The 26117-nt window shown below is 43.7% G+C and overlaps 1 protein-coding gene across 5 annotated transcripts in view; it reads left to right on the top strand.

The window, feature by feature from the left end:
* LOC101175686 (dedicator of cytokinesis protein 11) overlaps window positions 1-26117 on the top strand; it is an 85445-nt gene that overhangs the window by 1940 nt on the left and 57388 nt on the right. For all 5 annotated transcript variants that reach the window (XM_023965826.1, XM_023965825.1, XM_023965824.1 and 2 more), the window contains exons 2-16: window positions 9980-10096; window positions 12613-12702; window positions 13604-13686; window positions 14312-14378; window positions 15073-15168; window positions 15290-15424; window positions 17603-17786; window positions 17988-18067; window positions 19707-19790; window positions 19899-20039; window positions 20905-21180; window positions 23460-23582; window positions 23661-23743; window positions 23812-23934; window positions 24062-24138. In XM_023965826.1, coding sequence (XP_023821594.1) covers window positions 9980-10096; window positions 12613-12702; window positions 13604-13686; window positions 14312-14378; window positions 15073-15168; window positions 15290-15424; window positions 17603-17786; window positions 17988-18067; window positions 19707-19790; window positions 19899-20039; window positions 20905-21180; window positions 23460-23582; window positions 23661-23743; window positions 23812-23934; window positions 24062-24138 — 1759 coding nt within the window. The remainder of the gene's footprint in view (window positions 1-9979; window positions 10097-12612; window positions 12703-13603; window positions 13687-14311; window positions 14379-15072; window positions 15169-15289; window positions 15425-17602; window positions 17787-17987; window positions 18068-19706; window positions 19791-19898; window positions 20040-20904; window positions 21181-23459; window positions 23583-23660; window positions 23744-23811; window positions 23935-24061; window positions 24139-26117) is intronic.

Here is a 26117-nt window from a genome sequence, read left to right as displayed (position 1 = left end):
CTTTAAACCACTCAAAGGAAACCAGAACTCGTAACTAGGATATCAATGTCATTTTTCAGTCTCTCCCTGTTCAGACGAACCAACCCTCAGGTTGACAGACTGTCAGCTTCTTTCATGAGGCCAAACCTACAAAATCAGCAAAGGATCGACCTCTCAGGCTTCTCCGTGTCTGACAGTCTTGCTAAAGTTATGTCTCAAAATATTCTGTGGATACAAGCGGACCTGATTCTGCAGGTCCCGTTGGGAATTCGCTCCCACTTTGCCAGCATTGCTGTCTGCTACCTAAAACGTCAATACTTTATCAAAGGAGAGGTTATGCCATCAAATAATTAAATTACACTTTTTTTGCCTGAACAGGTTGTTAGCATTTCTTTTTGGCACTATAGCTCAGTAAGTCGATCTAAGCAGCTCAAGCTCAGCCTGAGGCTCCAATGTCGAAAGTTTAAGCTCTAAATCTTCTTTGACGTGTCTTTGATTTATCTCCATCAAGCTATGGTTGATGGAAACTTTACAGCCGCACTTAAAGACACAAGTCAGTGCGATTCTTTGAAAGTAAACGATACAAAAAGACATCTACTGAAAAAAGTCAAACTGTTTTTGCGTCTCTTACTGTTCGTGCACCAATTTGGATGAATGGTAGCTAAATCTTACGAGTCTAATGTTTGGATTCTAGATAAAAAAACTGAGTAGTTAACTTGTGTCAGATTGAGTGAAAATGTGTGGACTCTATCATTCTAAACGGCAGTTCTCTGATTCTGCAGAGAACCCAAAGAAAATCTGTGTTACTGATGAAGTGCTGCATCCAGAAGAGCAGCGCTCCCTGCAACCAACAGAACCACCAGCCTTTCAACCAAAAACCTGATGAGGGGACATTTCCTTTAGCATGTGGAACAGCTCATTAGACGGGACTGAACTCTTAGGAAAATCAGCAGCTGGTTCCCTGATGTCCCATTTGACAAACATCAGCACAGAAGCCACAAGTGACCCTAATCTCACAGCCGGGTGGGACCTCAATCCGGATCGTCCAAAACTTGTTTTGCATCAGACTGACCAGAAAAAGAAAGACCCGCCATAATACTGAGAGCTGAAGACGCAACAAATGAAACATGAAAACAACGATTCAATTCATGTCATCATTTGTGGCTGACGATACGATTCATAGTCCATAATTGTTCATGAGGAACGATCCGATCCTCTGACCTGAAGTGGATCCAGATCCTCTTGATCCAAACTTCCAGCAGTGAGACTCAGACAGAAATTCCTGCTACTGAACATTTTTCCAGATTCTTGGATTTCTTCCAGAGCATCAAGTTAAATGAAATCTGTGTCCAAACCAACAAGTAAACTAGAATGAATGTCAAATCCATTCACATGTTAGTTTCCTAAAGTTCACCACTGTTGTTTTTCCACATCCAAAGAATCCAAAGGGAACATTCCTAGAACATTCTAGACACTGGATGGTCACATGACTTTATTCAAAGTTTGTCCACACATTGGACGTGTAATGTCAGCTGTGATTGGTCGTTTTTACGTTATAGGAAAATAAACCTCAATCCAAATGGTATTTTCCAATATCCGCATAAGCGATTTATTTCTATGATTTTTACGACTTTGATTCGATTAACAACTTTCCCCAGACGGATCCATCAGGTTGGATCGTAGGAACAGAAATCCGTTCATGGTTTCACCCCCACAAGAGGAATCAAACCTAAATGCTAGAACAGACTGAGCATCAATGAGTGTAGCTTAATGTCAGGATTGAGTTGAGGGTTGAATTCCCTTTTGCTTGCAGTGACTGCAAGGCACCAGGCGTGGCAAACAAAGGACCTCGGTACCGGTGTCATTCCTGAAAACATCTGGAGAACCTTCAGCCATTGTTGTTGTATTTAGTTGTTTTTTTTGTAGATTTTCTATAAAATTGAAAAAATGCTTCACACCTTATATAGATTATAGATCAATGTATTTCCATTTGAAACGATTTTATAATGTTTTAGGTCGATGCGATTGATCTGGTTGGATCGTTGGATTATAAATCAGTTAAATCAAATCGTTACACCCCTTATGAAAAGTCACTCTGATGTATTCAGTCTCTTTGTTCTGTAAAGTGTCTGTCGTTGGACCATCAGCCCTGAAAAGTGCTGACTTTGGGTTGGACCTCGTTTTCTTCCAGATCTCCCTTAAATCTTGGGGCATGGATTCTAAAAAAGAAAAACAAAAACGTTGGACGTATTCCTCATCGATTTTGGTCGATACCGATGTAACAGCATCACTCGGTGACTGTTGTCTTTTCACCATAAATCTCTCATCCAGATCAAAGGTGATCTTTTGGACTGTGTTCAGGTGTTTAGCTGAGTAGAGGTCAGTGAACTCATCGTTGGAGAGGATCTGAGCTTCATAACAGAAAACACATCGTGGGGTGGAGATGTGGGGCTCAAACTATGCTCAGCTGAGACTAGGGCCAAGTGTGCCAAAAAGAGTTCCTCACGTTGTTATATCACCACCATCCTAAGCTGCTGTGGATCCAGTGGATCTTTCCGGCCGTTGGTTTATCTTCACGTCAGTCAAACTCATTGGAACACCAGATCTTGTGTTTTCCAGTTTCCAGCTCTCAGCTGACAAACCAGTAGATCTTCAGCTTCGGGTTTCACCTCCAATACATCCAGACATTCTGCCCACTTAGAAAGGATCAGGCGATTATTTAAGTCTCTTGATCTCTAAAATCAATCTAGCACATTGTTTTCACACTATTCTGGTTGGAAACCCCAGAAGGTCTGTAGTTTTAGATAAACTGGTCTTACCCAACAGTGGTCTCCAATCCCCTGACACTTGGTACCGGGCCGGGACAGAAACAGAACTGTTTGGTTTATTTTCTGATACTGAAGGAAGTTTTAATTTGGATAGCTAGCGGATTCTGTTCATCACATCCGTCCGTCCGCCTGTCTTGATGCGTTAGTCGCCCAGAGCTCCCAGAGCAGAAAAGCTAATAAAAAACAATAAAAAAACGAGTTTGGAAAGTTTGTTTTGAGGAGAAAAGATTCAGTGAGTTTTTGACTTCACAGAAAAATAAAGCTGGTGCTTACAGACCAAAACAGGAGTTTTATTGAGGTAGTTGTTCTGACGAGCCAGAAGCCGCTCTGCCTGATACTCGAATGTTTCCCACACAGATAATAAAGACGCAGACGCGGTGGTTAGTCTTCCACGATGACGTCTTCATCACAAAGTCTGAGTTGAAACCAGCCGCAAACTGGGCAGACAGTCGACTGGGTCGAGTTCTCAGTGATGTAATGACATTCTATGACAAAAACAAAAAATGTACAAATGTTTACAAATCAGAAACAACTTCTGTTAATCAACAATTTTCCTTCACCGAATCCTACAAAAAAAAATCTACAGTTTTTTATATTTTTTGAACTAAATGTCTTGTAGTAGCATTTTAATTTGAAAACTAGAAGGAGCTGCAGGTTAAATGCTATAATGCTTAATGAAAATAAACTTAAAGGGTAATAATTAGCACAAAAATAAAGAAATAAATGATCGAAGATGACCATAAATAAAGTGAAAACGGCACATTAACAAAAGAGACATATTTGTGAAAAATGCCTGAGCCGGGTATCGAACCAGCGAGCTTCTGCACCAAGGATTCCCCATTTATTTCAATGGAGGCAGAAATCCTGGAATATCTGGAAAAGTTCAAGGATTTGAAAAACCAAAAGTCACAGCTGGAAAAAGCTGAACAGTTGAATGGTTGAAATAGATGAAACACTGTAGGAGGATTAAGTAGCAAAAAATGGAGGAAGATACTAGAATAAAGAAAGAGAAACAGGAAAACAAAAAGAAACCAAATAGAAAGGGAATCTAAAAAATATGAAAAACATTTCAGACCGGGGCGTGAAAATATTGCCTGACATTTAACCGGTTCGCGGCTTGAAAAAAGATTGGAGACCGCTGGTTAAAGCCCAGCGAATGTTAAAACGAGTACGTTTATTCGCCCCTTTTCCTCCTCCTGATGCTCAGTTTGAATTCAGTCGTTTTCACGTCACCAATGTTCCGAGCTGCGGTTCAACGAAGGATGTGAAGTGCTGCTGCTGGCAGAGGGAGAGCTAATATCACAGCCAGCGGCCGTGGTTACGCACACACGCCTTTCAGCCGTAATGCTGGAATTCCTCTGGAGATTAGAAACACGGTGAGTCCTATAAGCCGATCATACCAGAGCAAAAACAGGGCAGCTTGGGGGAAAAACAGACACTTTTCAGCCCAATTAGAGCAGAAAAGGTCAGTGTGTGCTTTTGGAAAGACTACCATGGGGATGATTCGAAAAACAACAAAAACATTTTTCTGAACACGACAAAAACGACTTTTGCAGTAGGCTCAGGTGGTGCAGTGGTTTACACCTGCCTCACAGCGAGGAGGCCCTGGTTCAAAACCCGGCTGGGACCTTCCCATGGGGAGTTTGCGTGTTCTCCTGGAGCACACGTGGGCTGAGCCGCGCCTTCACCCCACACTGTCCGGTATAGGCTCCAGCATCCCCATGAACCTGGAAGAGACTAGGCGGGTTTGGAACTGGGACAGACGCACTATTGGAGCCACATGTTCTTCCGTCTGCGACCTTTAACCCTAAAAGAGCCATTAGGTCCAGACTAAAACCCATCGAGAGCCACAAAGTCCCACCACCTTGTTAAGAAAAATACGCCTTTGTGACAGTTGAGCCATTTGTTCCTAAAATGTACCATTTAAATATGTGCTGTAATTGAATTATTACAGTGTCTCAACTTAATTTACTTCATATGGGGGTACATATAAGTTACTTTCAAAATAAAATACACCCAAATAAGATCCTCCTGCTGCAGCAGATCGTCTTGAATAGAGAATGCAAGCAAGTCAAACGTGGTATTTTCTATCATTGTGACCTTGATGTGACCTTTTCTCCTTTTAGTATTAACTATTATTACTATAGTAATTGGATTACTATTTACTAATATTAACATGACAACATCAATGTACAGTAAAGTCCAATAAAACAAACTATACATGGAAATACATTTATGTACCTCAAGATCTTTGCCTCTGAACCTCAACTACACACAGTTCTGCAGCAGACAATAACATTTGCTTTAATTTTTTCGAATAATGAACAGCTCCGACAGTAGATGAAACCTTTTTACTATTATTTATCTGAGTTATCTGACATCTTTGAGTTCACGAGGAAGGGAAAAGCTCCCCAGACCTCTGGATTTCAGTGTAATGTCATCAGTAGTACAACAAAACCTACATGTCTTATTATTGTAAGATCAGCTCTGTTTAAAAATCTAAATCTAAATGACAAAACTGAAATAATCTATTGTTTATTGAAAGCATTAGCAGTTTAACGTAAAGCCATAGAGCCACAGTGAAGGGTTCTAGCAGGATCAGCTGAGGGACAGCTGAGCGGTTTTATTCTGTACGTGACTTGTTTGGTTCCAGCAGGATCGGCTGAGGGACAGCTGAGCGTGTTTATTCTGTATGTGACCTGTTTGGTTCTAGAGGGATCAGCTGAAGGACAGCTGAGCGTTTTTATTCTGTATGTGATTTGTTTGGTTCCAGCAGGATCGGCTGAGGGACAGCTGAGCGTGTCTTTTCCGTACGTGTCTTGTTTGGTTCTAGAAGGATCAGCTGAGGGACAGCTGAGCGGTTTTATTCTGTACGTGACTTGTTTGGTTCCAGCAGGATCGGCTGAGGGACAGCTGAGCGTGTCTTTTCCGTACGTGTCTTGTTTGGTTCTAGAAGGATCAGCTGAGGGACAGCTTAGCGATTTTATTCTGTATGTGACTTGTTTGAATCTAGAAGGATCAGCTGAGGGACAGCTGAGCGTGTCTTTTCCGTACGTGTCTTGTTTGGTTCTAGAAGGATCAGCTGAGGGACAGCTTAGCGATTTTATTCTGTATGTGACTTGTTTGAATCTAGAAGGATCAGCTGAGGGACAGCTGAGCGTGTCTTTTCTGTACGTGTCTTGTTTGGTTCTAGAAGGATCAGCTGAGGGACAGCTGAGCGATTTTATTCCGTATTTGACTTGTTTGAATTTAGAAGGATCAGCTGAGGGACAGCTGAGCGTGTCTTTTCCGTACGCGACTTGTTTGGTTCTAGAAGGATCAGCTGAGGGACAGCTGAGTGTGTCTTTTCCGTACGCGACTTGTTTGGTTCTAGAAGGATCAGCTGAGGGACAGCTGAGCGTCTTTAGTCCGTACGTGTCTTGTTTGAATCTAGAAGGATCAGCTGAGGGACAGCTGAGCGATTTTATTCTGTACGTGTCTTGTTTGAATCTAGAAGGATCAGCTGAGGGACAGCTGAGCGATTTTATTCTGTATGTGACTTGTTTGAATCTAGAAGGATCAGCTGAGGGACAGCTGAGCGTGTTTAGTCAGTACGCGACTTGTTTGGTTCTAGCATGATCAGCTGAGGGACAGCTGAGCGGTTTTATTCTGTATGTGACTTGTTTGAATCTAGCATGATCAGCTGAGGGACAGCTGAGCGGTTTTATTCTGTACGTGACTTGTTTGAATCTAGAAGGATCAGCTGAGGGACAGCTGAGCGTGTTTAGTCCGTACGCGACTTGTTTGGTTCTAGCATGATCAGCTGAGGGACAGCTGAGCGATTTTATTCTGTATGTGACTTGTTTGAATCTAGAAGGATCAGCTGAGGGACAGCTGAGCGTGTTTAGTCCGTACGCGACTTGTTTGGTTCTAGCATGATCAGCTGAGGGACAGCTGAGCGATTTTATTCTGTATGTGACTTGTTTGAATCTAGAAGGATCAGCTGAGGGACAGATGAGCGTCTTTAGTCCGTACGTGTCTTGTTTGAATCTAGAAGGATCAGCTGAGGGACAGCTGAGCGTGTTTAGTCCGTACGCGACTTGTTTGGTTCTAGAAGGATCAGCTGAGGGACAGCTGAGCGGTTTTATTCTGTACGTGACTTGTTTGGTTCCAGCAGGATCGGCTGAGGGACAGCTGAGCGTGTCTTTTCCGTACGTGTCTTGTTTGGTTCTAGAAGGATCAGCTGAGGGACAGCTTAGCGATTTTATTCTGTATGTGACTTGTTTGAATCTAGAAGGATCAGCTGAGAGACAGCTGAGCGTGTCTTTTCCGTACGTGTCTTGTTTGGTTCTAGAAGGATCAGCTGAGGGACAGCTTAGCGATTTTATTCTGTATGTGACTTGTTTGAATCTAGAAGGATCAGCTGAGGGACAGCTGAGCGTGTCTTTTCTGTACGTGTCTTGTTTGGTTCTAGAAGGATCAGCTGAGGGACAGCTGAGCGATTTTATTCCGTATTTGACTTGTTTGAATTTAGAAGGATCAGCTGAGGGACAGCTGAGCGTGTCTTTTCCGTACGCGACTTGTTTGGTTCTAGAAGGATCAGCTGAGGGACAGCTGAGTGTGTCTTTTCCGTACGCGACTTGTTTGGTTCTAGAAGGATCAGCTGAGGGACAGCTGAGCGTCTTTAGTCCGTACGTGTCTTGTTTGAATCTAGAAGGATCAGCTGAGGGACAGCTGAGCGATTTTATTCTGTACGTGTCTTGTTTGAATCTAGAAGGATCAGCTGAGGGACAGCTGAGCGATTTTATTCTGTATGTGACTTGTTTGAATCTAGAAGGATCAGCTGAGGGACAGCTGAGCGTGTTTAGTCAGTACGCGACTTGTTTGGTTCTAGCATGATCAGCTGAGGGACAGCTGAGCGGTTTTATTCTGTATGTGACTTGTTTGAATCTAGCATGATCAGCTGAGGGACAGCTGAGCGGTTTTATTCTGTACGTGACTTGTTTGAATCTAGAAGGATCAGCTGAGGGACAGCTGAGCGTGTTTAGTCCGTACGCGACTTGTTTGGTTCTAGCATGATCAGCTGAGGGACAGCTGAGCGGTTTTATTCTGTACGTGACTTGTTTGAATCTAGAAGGATCAGCTGAGGGACAGCTGAGCGTGTTTAGTCCGTACGCGACTTGTTTGGTTCTAGCATGATCAGCTGAGGGACAGCTGAGCGGTTTTATTCCGTACGTGTCTTGTTTGAATCTAGAAGGATCAGCTGAGGGACAGCTGAGTGTGTCTTTTCCGTATGTGACTTGTTTGGTGTTCCGTCGTCAGAGCAGCAGGGACAGTCCTCAGCCACACTGAGGTTTCTGGTGTTCTGCATACACACTGATAGCCCAAACACAGAGGCCAGTGACGTGTCTTCATCACTTTCCAGCATGCTGCTTCGTCTTCCTCATGTTTTGGCTTCACTTTATCAGTGACATTGCAGCTTCCTCCTCCTCCTCGTCTTGCCAGCAGAACGTGTTGTCGTTTGGTTTCTCTTCTCTGCATGGTTACTTCCTCTCCTTCGTTTTTTAATGGCGTCGCTGCAGACTGTCACCTTGACTCGCTCGCTGCGGTTCAGCCGCTCATGGCAGGAAGCAGAGCGGCTGTGCACGGGCGGAAAGCCACGACAAATTGCTTCTGCAGACTGTAAAAAGATCATGTGGATTTTAAACTCTTGTGCTTAGATTGGAGGTGTTTTTTTAAATATTATAGGTGGAATAAAAAAGGAGAACTGGAAATGTCAAATGATGGGTTTGTCATAGATCTCATTTTGTCTGCACCTCCTTTTTAACGTTTTTGACTTTTGTCTGTGATTTTGTAAACTTTTTTGTTGTTTAATGTTGGATATATCTTTTCTCTCACAACTTTTTTATTTAATGTTGGATAATTTACTCAATCATTTCATAACTTACAGTAAATAACAGGATGGAACATTCTTCAATGCCAAATGTCTTTTTTTTAGGTTTATCTTGTCTCGTCTACAGTAATTGACTTTAAAGACCCACTCCGATGAAAACGGAGTTCTTGGTGTTTTTGGCGTGTTATATATATATATAAAGACAGAAGAGACAACAGTTGTTGCTGCTTGGGCTTCGTGTTTATCAGAAGTAGCATCATTTTGCAATTGAATCCACGTTTCTGAAGCAGAAACAAAGCAGGAATCGGTTCATGAATGACACAAAGCTCATTAAAAAGCACAGACGCGCAGCAGCGGGAGAAGCTTTGCTGTGGTGTGACGGCAGTGTTTCTGTCTGAAGATGAAGGGATATGATGCTTGAAGGGTCAGGCCAGGATGAAGGTTAACATAGCAGAAAAAAATGACAGATTTCAGTAAGAAATCGCAATGATCTGTAGATTATTTCGCAAGAAATGTACCTTTGTTCTTCCCTTCAATATTTTTCACGCTCCCTCCTGTCTTTGCTGAACAAAGCACTTTTTTTCAAAGATGCAGGCTTGAACCCTTTACTTCTTCTTTCCTTTAAATAGAAATAATTACGTGTTCAAGCAAAGCAAAGCAGCAGAACACTAGAAAACCCTCCACTAGATCTGTTCTGCTGCTGTCATCAGGAGGTTTTCTCTTCCTTTATGCTGCTGAGAGGCTCAGCGTTGCAGAGCTTTGACTGATTGTAAAAGTTGTTTCCAGCACTGAAGCATTAGCTTGTTTTCTGAGACCTGCAGCTGCACGACGCTGACGTGCACGGTGGAAAAAAACCCTCCTTCTCTCCCAGCTGCAGAGCCGGGCAGCTTTTCGTTCCCACGGAAACGTGGCGTGCCAGACGCCCATCAAGCCCTGTTTCCCCTCTGCCGGGGCTCAATGGCTCAGCCACCCGTCCTCATCCTCTCTGCTGAGCCTCGGCTTAAAGAAGTGGCCGCTTGGAATCAAACCAGAATCTGTTCAAGTGGTTTTATTCGCAGACACATCAGCAGGAAGCGCTTGAAGCCTTTTTGGTTGATTTCATATTGAGACTCCCAACAGGAAGTGCTCGTAGCAGTGAAATAGTAATTGGATTTCTTCACTCCTGCTTGGCCCTCTGCAGCAGCAGCTCAGCGTTTCTGTCGTTTGTGGTTTTGCTTTGAGAGAAACGGCTCTGAAAGAGCAGCGGGGAGCAGAACGGCGGCCTTTTTCTGTGACAGTGCCGAGCGTTTTCCGTCCTCAGGAGCAGCCCAAGATCATCGAGCCGCTCGACTACGAGGCCGTGGTGTTTCAGCGGAAGGCCCAGATCCACAGCGACCCCCACAGAGACCTGCTGCTCTGCCCCGTCGATGACGTCTCGGTGAGTCTCCGCCCCTCCTCACCCCCCGAGCAGGCGTTCCCTCCTCTTCCTTCTCGGTGATGCTGAGCTGCAGAAGCTTTAGTTTCCTTTTATGTTGTGAATTTTCTTATTTTCTTTTTATTCAAACACACAGTTGAAGCATACAAGAAAAAAGCAGAAGGAAGAGTAAAAATAGGTTTACAAAGCAAAACAAAAGAACAAAATATAAGAAATACCTTGGAAAGCCTTAAGCTCTGCAGGTTTTTTTTAAATAACATAATCCATTTATAAGTACTCTAATGTGGTTATGTCGCTAGTCCATGTCTCCCATCTTTCTATCTAGAAAATCTAGAAAAGTGAATAAAAGTACATTTAGTTTTTAGGCGTCACACCGTCATGTACAGTTGTGTGGTTTTTGTGTTAAATCATTAGTAGCGGGTTAACAACGAGTCAAATTTGTCAGCTGTTTCTTCCCGTTGCTGATGCTGAAGGCGGATCTACAGGATCATTTTTCTAGATCTATGTGATTTTATCTAAACATACCAATGGCATAAAAGATAAAAAAAAAACATAATTTGTACTGCATAAGTATGTTTCATTGTCTTTTGCTGTTTTCTGACCTAGTTTCTAGTGTTAGGAGATCTTTCTGGGTTTAATTAAGTTTTAATGACACTATGAAGCTCACAAAACGAGACCTGACCCTGTCTGACGTTCAGAAATATCTTTTCCATAACCGTTTCGATGACTGATCATGTGATGTTTCAAGTGTCACTTTTTCTGAGTTTAAAGCCCTGACTACGGTGAGTTGAGAGGTGCAAGACACGCTTACATTTAAGATACAACAACAAAAAAACCCGGTTCAAATGAACAAATCCTGAAACACAACAGCAAATCATGATAGCTGTTAGAAGCTGCTCGCTAATGTTGATTATTTCTCCTTCTTTTGCCGGCCGGCCAGTGCAAGCTTAACGGAAAGGTAATACCCTGAATATCGGAGGGGATGTAAAAACGTTACCTTGCTAAACATTGTTGTATTTTTTACTGTAGTAATACAATTTAAAACATGCTTTTGGACAGACTCGTGTATTTAAAATGTCCACAGAAAAAAACAGTAATAAATAAATGTAATCACGTCTGGGATTCAGGACGTTCCCGTGGTTGAACCTTTCCTGCGATGATGTTTCTCTTTCTGACCGTGGTCGGCAAACGCAGGGGAGATCCTCTCCAGGGGCGAAGGCGGGTCTTCCTTGGGGGTTCACTTCCCCGTTTGGACCCTCAGAACCTCCAAAGCGGGTCCATAATAGAACCAGTCTCCGTTGTTCTGGAGGAACCCTTACACTCTGATTTGCTTTTGTGCTTCATGATTTGTTAGTTTGTACCAGGATTTGTTGTTGGTTGTATCTTAACTGTAAATGTGTCTTACACCTGTCGGCCACCGTACCGGACTAATCAATAGACCTCATCCCAAAAAAATGAATTCCTTCTTCATGGAAACACTAACAATAAAAAAATCTGATTATTGAAGAAGCACAAACGGCAGAAACGAGGTTTCTCCAATCTCTCTCAGGAACATTGTCCAACTTTCATCCCGCTGTGCCAAGACAGACAGACGGAAAAACAGACAGACAGTCGTACAGACACATACAGACAGAAAGACAGACAGACAAAACTTTATTAATCTCCCAAGGAAGAAATTCAGGTGTCCAACAGCAAAACACACACAACCACACGATAGATATCAATAAAATGACAGTCTATAAAAGAAAATATCAGTTCATATCAGGCAGGTTCATTAAACAGCCTGATAGCTGAAGGGACAAATGAGTTCTTAAAGCGCTCTTTCCTGCAGTGCAGTGAAAGGAGCCTATGACTCTGTGTACTCCTCTGACCAGACATCGTGTTGTGCAGAGGATGTCTGGGATTGTCCAGGATGCTTTGCGTCAAGGCCCTCATCCTCTTCTGCAGCACAGATCTCACAGAGTCCACCCTCCTCCTGATCACAGATGCACACCTCTTTATCAGTTTGTCCAACTGATTGCACTCCCTTGTGGTCATACTGCCACCCCAGCATACAACCCCTTAGAAGGCAGCACTCGCCACAACCGACTGATGAAAGAGGAGCAACATGTGGGTACACACATCAAAGGAGCTTAGCTTTCTCAGGAAGAACAGCTGCTCTGTCCAGCGCCCCCTCCACCTGAGGTTTGAGCCGCCAGAGTAACAGCCTCTCAAAAGTCTGAAGATGAGCTAGCCTAGACTACTCAACAAAGTCCTCTCTAGTCCTCGGTGCCCAGCTGACAGAAGCTTCTTTATTGCTGGAGTCCGCAAAAATAAAATCTCTTTGGTCCAAATAATGATTCTCTTTCTCCACAATCTCAGCACTTTTATTAATCACTTCCATTACTTCCATTGTTCCGATTCAGTAAATGTTTAGTGCGGCAGAGTTGCCAGCTTGGGCTACAAAGGATTGTTGTGTAAAGGTTGGCGATCTTCCTGTCCTGTCAGGTTCATGCGTGTGCGTCTTTTGTTTGTCGCAGGAATCTCAGATCCCCCGGCAGAGGAGGACCGTTGTTCCCGCTGTGCCTCAGAATGCCGACCGGGAAGCTAAGAGTCTGTTTGCCAAGGAGGTGAGAAGAAAATTCTGCTGCTTGTTTCGGAGAAAAGGAGCTGCCTCCTTCATGGCAAAGCAAATCTCTTTCACCTGACCTACAGGCCGTGTCCCACAGCCGCTATGTGCATTTAGTGCATATGACACGGATGTAAACTGGTGAATCTACGTGGAAAAGTGAAGTTGTGGTCTTTAGGTGAAATGTTCACAGATGCATCAGGAATGAACCACGTCAAAACCACAGAAGAAGTAGGAATAAACACGCTAAGAACACGTAAACCAAGGTAGAACATGAACCGTGCGTGATTCATCAGTGATTTGTATTTAAATTACGTCATTTTAAGGTGATCCGTGCGTCGTATACGTGATCTAAAAGTTATACATTGGTGGTTCATGCATGAAAACATGGAACGGTCATGGAAAGACACACATGCGTCTTGCAAAAATCACGCACAATTGCATACAATTTACGTAATAATTCGGTAGAAACGACGTAAAAAACGCATAAACTGTGTAATTCCTAACCGACCCAAAATGTTGAGCAGCTCAAAACTGAATTCTCGAAAAAAAAACGTCGGCTGAAACCCTCGATGGACACAAGAAACCCGTATGAATGATGTATAAAACGCGTGTCTCACCGAAGACCGACATTTCATTAGTGGAAAATGCACAAAATGTACGTATCGGCCGTGTGACACGGACTTAAAGCTTAGGTTTTCTGCTAAATCACCAAGATGATGCAGAAATATCCTCCAGCATCATCTGACATCATGGTGTTAAAATAACTAGCTAAACTTCATCAGGAAACGTTCCACCTCTGTGTCTTTCAGCTGCTCTGCAGACATGTTTGGGGTTGAAAAGTCTGCAAATATCCCATCTAATCTGTGTCTTAATCCATCTCTGCGTGTTTGTTTTGACAGTGCATCAAGATGTACAACTCGGATTGGCGTGTTATCAACTACAAATATGAGGCGTACTCTGGGGATTTCCGCATGCTGCCCAGGTATGGAGGGTAAAACCAGAACCGGATCGGATGAGCAAACATAGAAACTGACCTTTCTGTTGTTGTGGTGTCAGGGATTGGAGTTTTTGTGGCTTTCTGCTGCTGCTGTGTAAAGGAACGGGTGCAGAAATAAAGGCTGAGCCGGACTGACAAGAGCATTTTGAATTTAACGTTCTCTGTTTGTGGGAAGGATGGATCATATGGAGGAATTTTTGTAGCATAATTAAAAACAAAAGTCAATTCCAGAAATGAAAAATGAAAAAAAGCATTTCTGGAATTGACTTTTGTTTTTTACTTTTAATTTTTTAATATATTTTTGTAATTATGCTACAGAAACGCTTCCATAAGATCCTCCCATAAACCATCAGTTATTATAGACGACGATCAGCTTCAAAAGAGAAATAGCTTAAATTATTCAACATGGTTTCAGCTTTTTAAATAGGTTCACGTTGATCAAAAATGTCATTCAGAGGTTTTAGCCTCAATGCATTATGTTTCTGTTTCTTTAGATGCTGAGACATTAAATGTTTGTTCAGAAAATATTTTTATTTTTAGCCTTGAGCCACCAGACTTCACCTCTGACAAAAGCTGATTTATTTACTGACTTTATTTCTGTTTTTGGCAGCAAAGGCCTGAAGTCGGACAAGCTGCCGGCTCACGTGTTCGAGATCGATGAAGACGCCAAAGACGAGGTGCGTGGACGCTTCGCGTGTCGTTGCATCGCAGACATCGACGTCTGCAGGCAGGATGAGTCGGCCGTTACGGCGGCACTCGGCCGTCTGGACGAGCAGCACCGCGGCCTTCTGGGATGCTTAGTAATTAGATCGATCCGACCGTTTTCCGACTTGAAAAGATTCAGTCATTCAGGTCAGCATGGCTGCTGCTCCGACAATAGCAGCACAGCTTTGCTCCGTGAGCCTGGATGACTTATGGTTTGTCAGTGCGTTACCCCCCTGGGCCCCTTCCCCATTCGAGAGAGCTGCAGACGCTGAAACAGAGGCCGTATCCATCCTATAAATAGCTCCCCCCTCCCCTCCCATCAAGCTGCACGGAGATAAACTTGGAAAACACATTTATGTGATGAAAAAAAGGGCTGCCATTGTAGAGATTACATGGCTCTTGTTTCTCTAAACATCAGCATCACCAGCCAGGCTTCCGGTAAACAAGCGGGTCAGGGGGGGGCTGACTGAGGTACGAAGGGTTGGAGCACCTGGGGAGACGGTGGCTGCAGAAAACCTGCAGACTGGAGCCGGTCTGCGTGTGACAGAGCGGGAAGGGCTCTGCATGCCGACTCCTGTCTGACGTTTGACTAGTTAGTGTCTGAAGTAGGGAAGCAGGAAATGTCTGTTAAGGACGTCTGTGCTGACCGATTCCCTATGTTGTCAGGACTCGTCGTCGCTTTGCTCTCAGAGGGGGGGCGTCCTGAAGCAGGGCTGGCTTCAGAAAGCCAACCTCAACAGCAGCCTGTCTGTCTCCATGAGGGTGAGTCAGCACTGACCTCCACACAAGAAGAAAAATCCAAAAACAATCATTTCAATTCACAGAAACCAATCGATTTTCTCTTTTTAGAGCTTCTTGACGTTTTTTTTCCGGTGAATTTCAGGTGTTCAAGCGCAGATATTTCTACCTGTCTCAGCTCCCCGACGGCTCCTACATCCTCAACTCCTACAAAGATGAGAAAAACTGCAAGGAAACCAAAGGCTCCATCTATCTGGACTCCTGCATCGATGTCACCCAGGTAAAAAGCTCCCATCTTCAGCATGTGTGTCCCTTCCACGACCCGGGCGTCCTCCAAGTCTCTGCACGCTCAGGAGGCTTTGATTGGACAGATTGACGGCAGCATTCCTCAGACTGCAGACGATAAGGGCTGCCGCCGTGCTCGCTCAGGGCGCAGGATGGTAACCTACCACCCACAGTCCTGCCGGGAAGCTTTTACTGTTATTAATGCCCTTGAAGGAGGCCTGAGCAGCCATTGTGCTTAATGGTTTGATCTGGAGTGTTGTTTCAAATGCAAAGCAGGCCTGCTAGGCTGCATTTAACCTTCATGTTCTTCAGTACACTTGCCTTTTGTTATCTTGTTTTTTACTCTTTTGCCTTAGATCTATATAGATTATATTATATTTTCCTCTTATTGCAAGTTAGTATTTCAGGGGAAGTTTGGCATAGAACAACAGACCACACTGTTTCTTATATTTTAGAATAAAAGTTAACTCCTCTTCAACAGTTTATAGATGCCACCTTTTCAGCTCATAATGATGACTTGATATTTTTTTCAAAATTTTATTTATGAGCATTGAGAAAGTTATAAAACAGTACATTTAAATTCACTTAGGGCCAGTTTTGAACCCATGACATATCTCCATTCTCAACAATTCTTTTTCTTTTTTTCAGTAACATAACTTAGTATCTAACAAGACACAAAACAGGGAACAGCGGATGCATTATTAGGGAGGGAGGGAAGTTTAAAATAAGAAATAAAAAAAAAAAAAATAAAATAAAATAAAACATTCATCTTGATTATCATTACCTCCATTTGTTGTAAATTATTAACATAAAATATTCTTTGTGACCATATCTTCAAAGATTTGGGCATCTCTATCCGAAGTGAGTCGGTTAGTCTTTCCATCTGACAGATTTCATTTACAATGTCTTTCCAATTGTCCAATAACCAGCAGTTATTAATGTTCTGAATAGATTTTCATTGGTAGGTGGGAGTGATCACTTGATATTTTTATCCTGTTTTTATGTCATGACAGGCTCAAGTTAAAGGCCGTGTCCCACAGCCACTACGTACATTTTGTGCATATTGCACGAATTAAAATTGGTCAAATGTGAATATATTTTTAAAAAAGTGTGAAAAGTTGTGGTTCTTCACGGATGTATCACGAATGAACCACGCTACAACCATGAAGAAGTAAGGGTTAATGACCGACCATTGTGCACATTGTGCCTTCATTTCTGGTTATGCACACCTCGTCAACCTTTAACCTGCTTAAACCAAGAAATAAATATTTGATCAGTTTTTAGTACTTAATTCCTGTTATTTCTTCAGTTTGGATCGTTTTTTCACATAAAATGGGTTATTTGTTAGGTGGTGCGGCTCTTGGCTGTACCTCGAGTGCAGCGGCAAAGGAAAACAATATATACATCTATGCTGATGATCACGACGTGTTAAATAAAGCATCAGTTCAGAGAGAAAGTTTGTTTGTTGATGACGATAAAGTTTGTTTTAAAGAAGCCAGCGTAGTGATACAGAAGGTTTAAGCTAGGTGACCGGAACTACTTTTTAAGTATCACTGTGGTATATCACAGCCAATCAGAATCGAGACTTCATCCGGACCATGGTACACGTAAACCCTGAATTTTCTTTTGCTTTGCCGTTTTTGTTTGCCCTGTGCAGAAATCACGTCAGCACCACGGTCAGCTCCCACCGTGTTCCCACGCCACGCTTCCTTTTAGATAAACAGTCGGATTTCCACTGATCCGCACCAGTTCTAACTCAGAACCCTTTCATATGAAATCGCTCTTTTGAATATAGACTTTTCCGAGTAGAGTACAGTACTTTGGAATTAGTTACTTTTCAGTAACATTACGTCTTTGATGAATTCCATCTAAAAGCCAACTTTGGTCCTGACTCAAGTCTGTTTGTCTGCCTCCCTCTGGAGAAACAGAATTTATTATTACTCATAAAGGCAGATCAATATAGCTTGTTTGATAAAAAAAAATAAAGAATAAATGAATGTTTTAATATTGCATTGTATACTAAATGGAATTTTTGCAAAAAACAAACCTCTTAATTTGAGTATTTTGGTTGTTCTGCTGCCATGAAGTCATTTGATTATTTTCAGCCTGTTTTGGACTCATCAGATCTCACATCAGATCAGAGCCATGAATCTGTTTTTGTTTTTTCCCGCAGAGTCCGAGGATGCGGCGTAACGGGTTCGAGCTGAAGATGCAGGATCGCTACAGCCACTTCTTGGCTGCAGACACGGAAGCAGAGATGGAGGACTGGGTGATCACCCTCAAGCAGGCGCTGCAGAGCAGCTCTGAGGCGGGTCAGGACAGGAAGAACGGGGTGGAGGCTCCGGACTGTGCTGCAGGTGAGCTGCAGCTGTTTGAAGGAACGATTTCTAAGATGCTGCAGCAGATCTGACTCCTCCATCTCCATGAAAGGCTGGGGGGGAGTCCCAAAATACACAGTACCATTAGACCCAAAAAACCCCAGTTTATTTTAATATGAGATAGAGAGAGATGTGGCATTTATTAATTCCTGATTATTTTTTACCCACATTGTTCGTCAGAGGACGACACCTCCAGCCAGGGTAAAGGAGAAAACCCACCTGACAGCCAGGGGAGGAGCTTACACAGCGAACTCACAAAGGTATCAAACACGCACAGAAACCCAGTTTAAACACAGCAGGCTGGTTTACAGACGTCACTTCTTACCGTTTACCGTAGTTTTATTTTTTTAATTTTTAATCTTAACTCTGTGTTGCATCTTTTGAGTTAGTTATAATTAAAGGAAGTGTCTTACAGCCACTACGTACATTATGCACATTTTCCACATATGAAATGTCGGTCTTTGGTGATTCATGCGTGTTTGCTGCGTTCGTCATTCGTCGATGTGCACAGATGTCCGTTGAAAGTTTCCGCAGACGCGTCTTTACTTAAATTTAGTTTAGAGAATTACAGTTTATGCGTGTTTTATGTAGTTTTTACGTAGTTTATGAGTTTGTGATACTAACATTAAAGTCCAGTTAGTTTTCTCACACCGGGTTTTGTGAAAATCTCCACGTTTGACCCTCTCCTTCAATTTAAGCTTCTTAATGCCGAGTGTGAAGCAGGGAGGCTTTGGGTCCTTTTAGTCTTTGGTGTCACTCAGCTGTGGATTTGAACCCATAACCTACCAGTCTCGGGGCAGACACTCTACCACAAGCCCAATAAAATGGTGAAATCACAATAGCAGAATAATAATTCATTATTCAAATAATTTTTCAAATTGTTTATATTGAAGACCCACTTCTGTGAAAATTGTGTGTTTGTCTTTTTTACATGTTCTTGTAGCATTTTCCTCATGATGGAGAACATCAAATAGTCACTCTGTGAATCAGAAGCTGGCAAAAAATGGCAGTTGTAAAAAGTTTGTGGTTGCTACGTTTAAACTACAATCAGCGGGCCACAGTAACCAAGCTCCGCCCCTTTCTGATGCATCCACCTGCAGACAAATAGATCACTAAAGGTCTTTTTTCCCTGAGCTGGAATCTGAATCTAAACTGTACGGCTGGATAGATCTGATATTGGTGCCATTTTTGTTGCACCGCTAATGTTAGCTTGGGTGCTACAGGCCTCTGCTGCAGCTGCAGTCTGTCTGCTTTAAGCCTCTGCTGCAGCTGCAGTCTGTCTGCTCTGGGCCTCTGCTGCAGCTGCAGTCTGTCTGCTCTGGGCCTCTGCTGCAGCTGCAGTCTGTCTGCTCTGGGCCTCTGCTGCAGCTGCAGTCTGTCTGCTCTGGGCCTCTGCTGCAGCTGCAGTCTGTCTGCTTTAAGCCTCTGCTGCAGCTGAAGTCTGTCTGCTTGAAGTCTCTGCTGCAGCTGCAGTCTGTCTGCTCTGGGCCTCTGCTGCAGCTGCAGTCTGTCTGCTCTGGGCCTCTGCTGCAGCTGAAGTCTGTCTGCTTTAAGCCTCTGCTGCAGCTGCAGTCTGTCTGCTTGAAGCCTCTGCTGCAGCTGCAGTCTGTCTGCTTGAAGCCACTGCTGCAGCTGCAGTCTGTCTGCAGGCCTCAGAGGGAGCTGAGCACGTCCACTCAGACCTGAGGCTTTGGTTTTTCCACTTTCTCGGCTCCTCTGCTCTCTGTTTGAAGTCTGTTTTTCTCTTTCGGGGTTTCTCAGCAGACAGAGGTCAGGGCACCATCTGTGTTTTCTCACCCTCTTCTCTGCTACTCGAGAGCTGGCAGCGTAGAAATGATGACACCTCTGATGATGGGTGTAAACCTCTTTTTTTAACACTCCCTTGTTGATTTCCTTCAGTTTTCCAGAGAGACAGACCAGCTGAACAAGATGAACAGAAGTGAAAGCAGACAAAAGCTTTTCTGCCTGGACCCAGAAACTCAGGTAAAGAAGGATTCTTCTCTGAATGTTTGCTTTCCTCAGGATGGATTCATGTCTCAGCGGGTCGATTCTCCGTCTGATGAACCGTCTTGTCTTCTCTTTGATACCCAGAGGCTGGACTTTTCAGGCATCGAGCCAGAGGTGAAGCCTTTTGAGGAGCGTTTCGGCCGGCGGATTATGGTCAGCTGCCACGACCTCGCCTTCAGTCTGCAGGGCTGCATTAACGAGAAGGCGGACGGCGGGCCCACCAATGTACACAAATCCTCTAACTTAAACCCACTCTTTTCTGTTTAGCTGCACACACACGCGGCAAAATTAAACGTATTAAATGAACTCTGGGCATAGTAAACACCGGAATATTGTAAAAAATGCAATAACATGAGGAATGTGGGCGTGGTTAACAAAAAACCTCCGTTGCCAAGGAAATCCAAAAATGTACTGTTGCAGATTCTCCTATAAACTGCATAGACTTGTTGGTCACGCCCAGGCGACCAACATTTAAAATGGTTGCTATGGAGATAAAACCAGCAGAAAAGCCACCATTTGGACAAAAGTGTTGCTGTTTTTCTTCGTCATGTGGAGCTCTGGTCTTCCAGAAGCCATTAGACCGATGTGAACAGAACAAGCCGAAGCTGTTCTTGAGCCAGACCGATCCTGTTCACTTACTGAAGGACGATCAGGAACATCCTGACTCATGCTGGCCTCTGACTGCATGAACCAGCAGCTCTCAGCCTGTCCCAGAGCCCGCGGTCATGAAAGTCTTTTCCTCCTCCTCCTGCATCGCAGCGGCTGCTACGACGAAGTCTCGCCGTCATACTTGTGGTCTGGAGGCGTCGCACGCCCCCCTGACTCTCCCTTGCTTCTTTCCATCCAGTCTCAGACGGGTTCAAGTGAACAGAAAGGCTGAAGATGAAGCCTTTTCCATGCAGTTGTTGCTCTTAAAGTGGAAAATATGTGGCACTGCTGCAGATTAAACAGACAGCAGCAGCTTCTTTAAGCTGGATTTCTACCAAATATCATGTATTTCCAATAAGAGATTTAGGGAAAAGTTCTGTTTTTTAATTCTTTTGGGGTTTCCCCTAACCAGCTCATAAAAGTATTCTCTCCTGACTCCCAGGTGGAGCCGTTCTTCATCAGCCTCGCGCTCTTCGACGTCTCCAAGAGCTGTAAGATCTCGGCCGACTTCCACGTGGACCTGAACCCGGCCTGCGTCCGGGAGATGCTGACGGACGCCTCGGGGCCGCCGTCTCCGTCCTCGGAGGGCGGAGGCAGCGCCGGGGAGGAGGGTGGAGGAGGAGGAGCGGGGCCCCCGGCGAACGGAGAATCGGAACGAGGGAACGGGCTGCCGGTTCTGCAGAGAGTGTCTGAAGCTCCACTGCGCTTCCCCACTCAGGTACGAACGTCTGCAGAGCCGTTCGGGTCACAAAAACACCAACGTTTTAAAGAAAATAAGAGGATAAAGTTCTGCATGTTAGCCTCACGGTTCCTCTGAAAGCAGTAAAGTTTTAACAAATCAGTTTCTGAAATCTAAACGTGAATATTCCTCTGAAGTGTTTATTGTGTTTTTTTTAAACAAGAACATCTCTCTTATGCTTTATTATTGAATATATATATTTTAATCAGTAGAAGTTAACCTTCAGTTTAAATAAAAAATAAGATTTTTTAGCAAACTAAAATTTTATTTTGAATGGAATAAAAAAAAAAGTAAAATAATTCAATAATTGTTTTAAGCTTTTGAGCCTAAATTGAATCTATTCAAAGGTTTGTGAGTCGTTCTCACTTCTGCTACATCCTTAAAAATCCTGGATTTCTGTGTTTCCTATTATTTATTTTTTAAGCAAATCTTCAAATGATGGAAAATCCTTTCTGTTTATATTGTAATACCAATTTATCCAGGAGGATTTTGACTCTCCGGTTGTGTCATTAAAGAAGCCAATCTAAACATTTACAACATTAAAATAAAAATGTTTGCATTAGTCAATAAATCTGAATCTTTGGAATCTTAACCCACTGGAATTAATTTAAAAACAAAAAAAATACATTCAGGAAAAGATAAATGACTAATCCTTGACATTTGGTTTGTTATATCTGTTGTAAATTCGGGTATCGTCTGCATTTGGTGCTTCAAAGAGTAAAACACGAACAAATCGATAGATAAATAAGACAGAGTACAAAACAATTTAGTTTCTAAAATAAAAGGAGCATCTAAGATTCAACTGAATGGAAGCATCCTTTGGTGTCTGAAACACGTCAAAAATCAACAATGAGGAATCCCTGTCGGCCTGAATCTTCTTCAGTCTGCTCTGTGCTTGGCGACGTCTTCCTGGCGCGGCCTCTGCAGCGCCGTTTCTGTGCACGTGAAGCGCGTCCACGTGGCGTGGGGACAATCAGGAAGGCTTTGGCCGAGCTCACATTCGGGGTTTCAATCCGAGGTTCTTGTGGCGTTTGCCCACATCTTTAACTTCCTCCAACGGTTATTTCCGGTCTTCTCTGTGTGAGTCCGGCTCAGCTCCGGCCTCAGGTGGGAGCCCGCCTTCCCGGCCCGGCTGTGCGGTCCTAGCGCTTCCCAGAAACCGTTTCTGTGACACGAGGCGTGAGGAGATGAAGCAGTGGGCCGCCGGGTCGGTCGGGTCACGATTCCTTAGCCCTGAAGCTGCTGAAGCAAATCCCAAGCGTTGCTTGTGCCTAATGGTAGCTCGGCAGCACCTGGGAGCGCCGGGCACAGACGGGACACAAACACACCCACAGCAGTGATTAGGGCTCAGCTGACCGCAGTTTTATTTAGCTCAGCTGGGTTTGGTTCAAGGACGCAGCCTCCACCCTCCTCAGCTCTGCAGACGGATGCCAGTGGGAGAGCTGCTGCACTTTTACTCATAAATGAGCAGTTTGGGACGCTGGTTCAGAAATGAGGCCTCAGGCTGCCTCCATGTTTGTCATTTGCAGGATTTGGGTTAGAAACTGTGAATCTTTTCGGTTTCTTTTTCATCTATGAAGTATAGATGTTTCAGGTTTCCTGTTTTATTGGGAAAGAACTGTTGCTTCGTGCTTTAACTTTGCTTCTCTGGAGACAGACTTGTGGTTCTGAAATGATCCTGGTGTTTCTGCTTTGGTCGGGATGTTGTCCAGCCGCCTCCTCTGCTGCACGTCGTACCAGAAATCTGCGAGTCTCCGGCCTGTCGCAGTACGGAAGTGTTTCTGTGGCATAAATAAAAAAAAATGTCAATACCAGAAATGCTTTTTTATGTTCAAAATGAAAAAGCATTTCTAGTATTACTTTTATTTGTAATTATGCTACAGAAATGCTTCCATAGTCGCAGCACATGTAGAACAGTTCAGTCTCACGCTTTCACCTTGGTTTGTTTAGAGGCCCACTCCAATGAAAAATGTCTTGTAGCATTTTTCTGATGATTTGTAAAGAAAATAAAGATTAAAATGTCATTTCTGAGCATTTCTTTATTCAAATTGTTGTGAGTCAAGTGAAAACAAAAACACATGCTGTTTGAAAAAGAGATAGCTACAAGGTCCCTGCTCCACTCCACAACGGGGAAGAGGGGGCGGGGTTGCTTCACAACGATTCTGCCCACAGCTCAGAGGTGAATTTCTCTTCTGCTGCTGAGCAGAAACCATGTTCAGAGAAAGTTTTAACGTTTCAGGTCTGCTCTCTCTCTACAGGGGATCTTCTCGGTTACAAACCCCCATGCAGATATTTTCCTGGTGGCCCGTGTGGAGAAGGTTCTCCAAAATGGCATCACCCACTGTGCGGAACCATACATCAAGACCTCCGACATGAACAAGGTCTTTGGAAATTTCCGATTTGTCGCGTTTACTGACGGGAAAATCTTGGATTTGAGCAAATTTTGGGGTTTTCTGCAGTCGGCGCAAAAGGTCCTCAAAGCGGCCAGGCAGACGTGCCAGCGCCTGGGCAAGTACAGGATGCCGTTCGCCTGGGCGGCAAAGTAAGGCGGGAAGGTTTGAGTGACAGGTGTGAGCGAGCTGTGCTGCAGGAGTTTGTGTTCTGCTGCAGGCAGGTGTTCAAAGACTCTCAGGGCAGCCTGGACACGGACGGCAAGTTTTCTCCGCTCTTCCGGCAGGACAGCAGCAAAATCTCCACGGAAGACCTCATGAAGCTGCTGGCGGACATCAGGAAGTGAGTCCGCGGCCGCCAGCTCCCTCCGAAACATCGTCCTCATCCAGGAACTGTAGCCTGAACACGAGAGGCTTCATCTAGTTTTCCTCTTTATCTGTGGGTTTCTTTTTTTTAAAATCATTTGCAGACCTGAGAAGAGCAAACTTCAGAGCATCCCTGGACAGCTGAACGTCACCATCGAGTGCGTCCCGCCGGATTTCTCAAGTATGTGGTCATTCCTGTCTCCTCCTGACACCCCGACGCTCAAATTCAAAAGCGTACGACCTCCTGCTGTCTGTTTGCAGCTTTTTGGGAGGTTTTCCCAACATATTTTATCAACATATTCATAAATGATCCAGCTGAGAGATACATTTGACCATTTTGTCTGTACAAGATTCAACACACTTGAATAGAAAAAGATAAAACCTCAGATTAAGGTGGATGGAACAAACCACCCACCCCATCTCAATCAGAAAGAGTAAAGAGTATAAAAATAATATTGACATAGATCAATAGACCACAGGCACACACTCAATTGATGAAAAGTAGTCATTGAAACATTTCCATTTGTTGTAAAATGTATTTAATGTGTATTTAACTTAAAAAAGAAACATCCCATCATCTAAGCCATTTGGAATTAGATTTAGAAATAGACATTTCCAATGTCATAACAGATGACTGAGATGTGAATGCTGTGATATCTTTTTGTGCACAAGACATGACCAGACCAAAAACGTCTTGCGACATGTGACTGAGGCGACGCGGTGATCCCTGACATTCATCGCATTCGTCCTCCACATCCGGGAACATTTCAGACGAATGCGCCCCGTGTCGGACCTTAGAGCGTACGAGTCCAGGGCGTGCACAGGAGGTGGACGGTCAGAGGCATCTGCAGATTGTTGTCTCCTTTTTGAGCCGCTCTGCTGTCGATTTGTCGTTTTGTCTCAGCTGTCAGAAAGACTCACATCTGACTCCTGAAGAGACTAAAAGCAGAAGCTGCAAAGCAAAAAGAAATCTCCTTCTTAGTGTTGCCTAAATGGTTTTTTTTCTTAGTGTCATTTGATCACTTTACACACTTAAGTATGGGCTACAAACCTGACTGTTCCCTCTCAGAGTTGACAGAGATGGCTTCAGTTGGGCGGATCATTCCAGAACTGGAGGACATGAGGAGTTAGCAAAACGCTTCTCTGCTGCATATTCATCAATAACGGTTGATAAACGCTCATTAAGTCCCTCGCAGTTCAAAAACAGGACTAACATTGGTTACTCTAACTTAGAGTAACCAATTGGCGACCTGTCCAGGATAGACCCCGCCTCCGCCCAACAAGGTGACCCGGTGACCCCAAAAGGGACATAGCGGGTTAAGGAAACGGATGGATGGAAAACTTGGTGCAACTCTATTACCACTTTTTGCAGCTAACAGGAGTAGAAGCTGGTCGTTTAGATCAATGTTTATCAACCAGTGTGCCGTGGGAAATTACCCTCATTAACTGATCTAAAATCATTTTCCATCTCCAAGATGAAAAATGTCATCACATGTCACCAGTCTGACCAATCAGAAGTGCTTAAAGTCTTCACTTCCTTGTTCTGTTTCTGCTCATAGAGTCGCTCAGTTCCAACAAAAATACCAGCTAAAGCTCGTCTTTAGCGGTGTAGCTTTCCACAGAATCCGGTGTCAGACCATGGAACAAGAGAACAAACCACTGAAGCTGCATTCAGCGGCTGTTTGCACTACATCTCCCATGATGCATTGGGTTAAAGTGACAGCGTCTCAGCGCACAATGAGTCCTACTTCTTAAACATCTTGAAACAACAACGAACACACATCAAACAGTTTTTAAATCTTTTAACTTAACTTTTATTTCATCTTTTAGAAAAAACAGCTGCAACTTCCAGCATTTTCTGCCACAATTATCACAAAAATGCACGTGACATGGATGGACTGTAGATCAATACAGACTATGAGTTTCTGCTTTTTTTTTTTCTTTTTGGGATGCTGGTGTGCTGCAGGATTTTTGTCAAGGTTAAAGTGTGCCGTGGCTCAAAAAAGGTTGAAAAACACTGATTTAGATGACCAAGAGGACAAACGCACTTTTGTAGATAAGTCATAAATAAATACATAAATAATTGTCTTATTCTGGTTGTTATGGGTATCAGGGTTGTACAGGTTGAGAATATAAAAATATGACAAATAGAAGAGAGTA

The sequence above is a fragment of the Oryzias latipes genome, chromosome 18 (assembly GCF_002234675.1).
Source record: "Oryzias latipes chromosome 18, ASM223467v1".
NCBI lineage: Eukaryota > Metazoa > Chordata > Actinopteri > Beloniformes > Adrianichthyidae > Oryzias > Oryzias latipes.
This window is presented reverse-complemented; position numbering and strand designations above follow the sequence as displayed.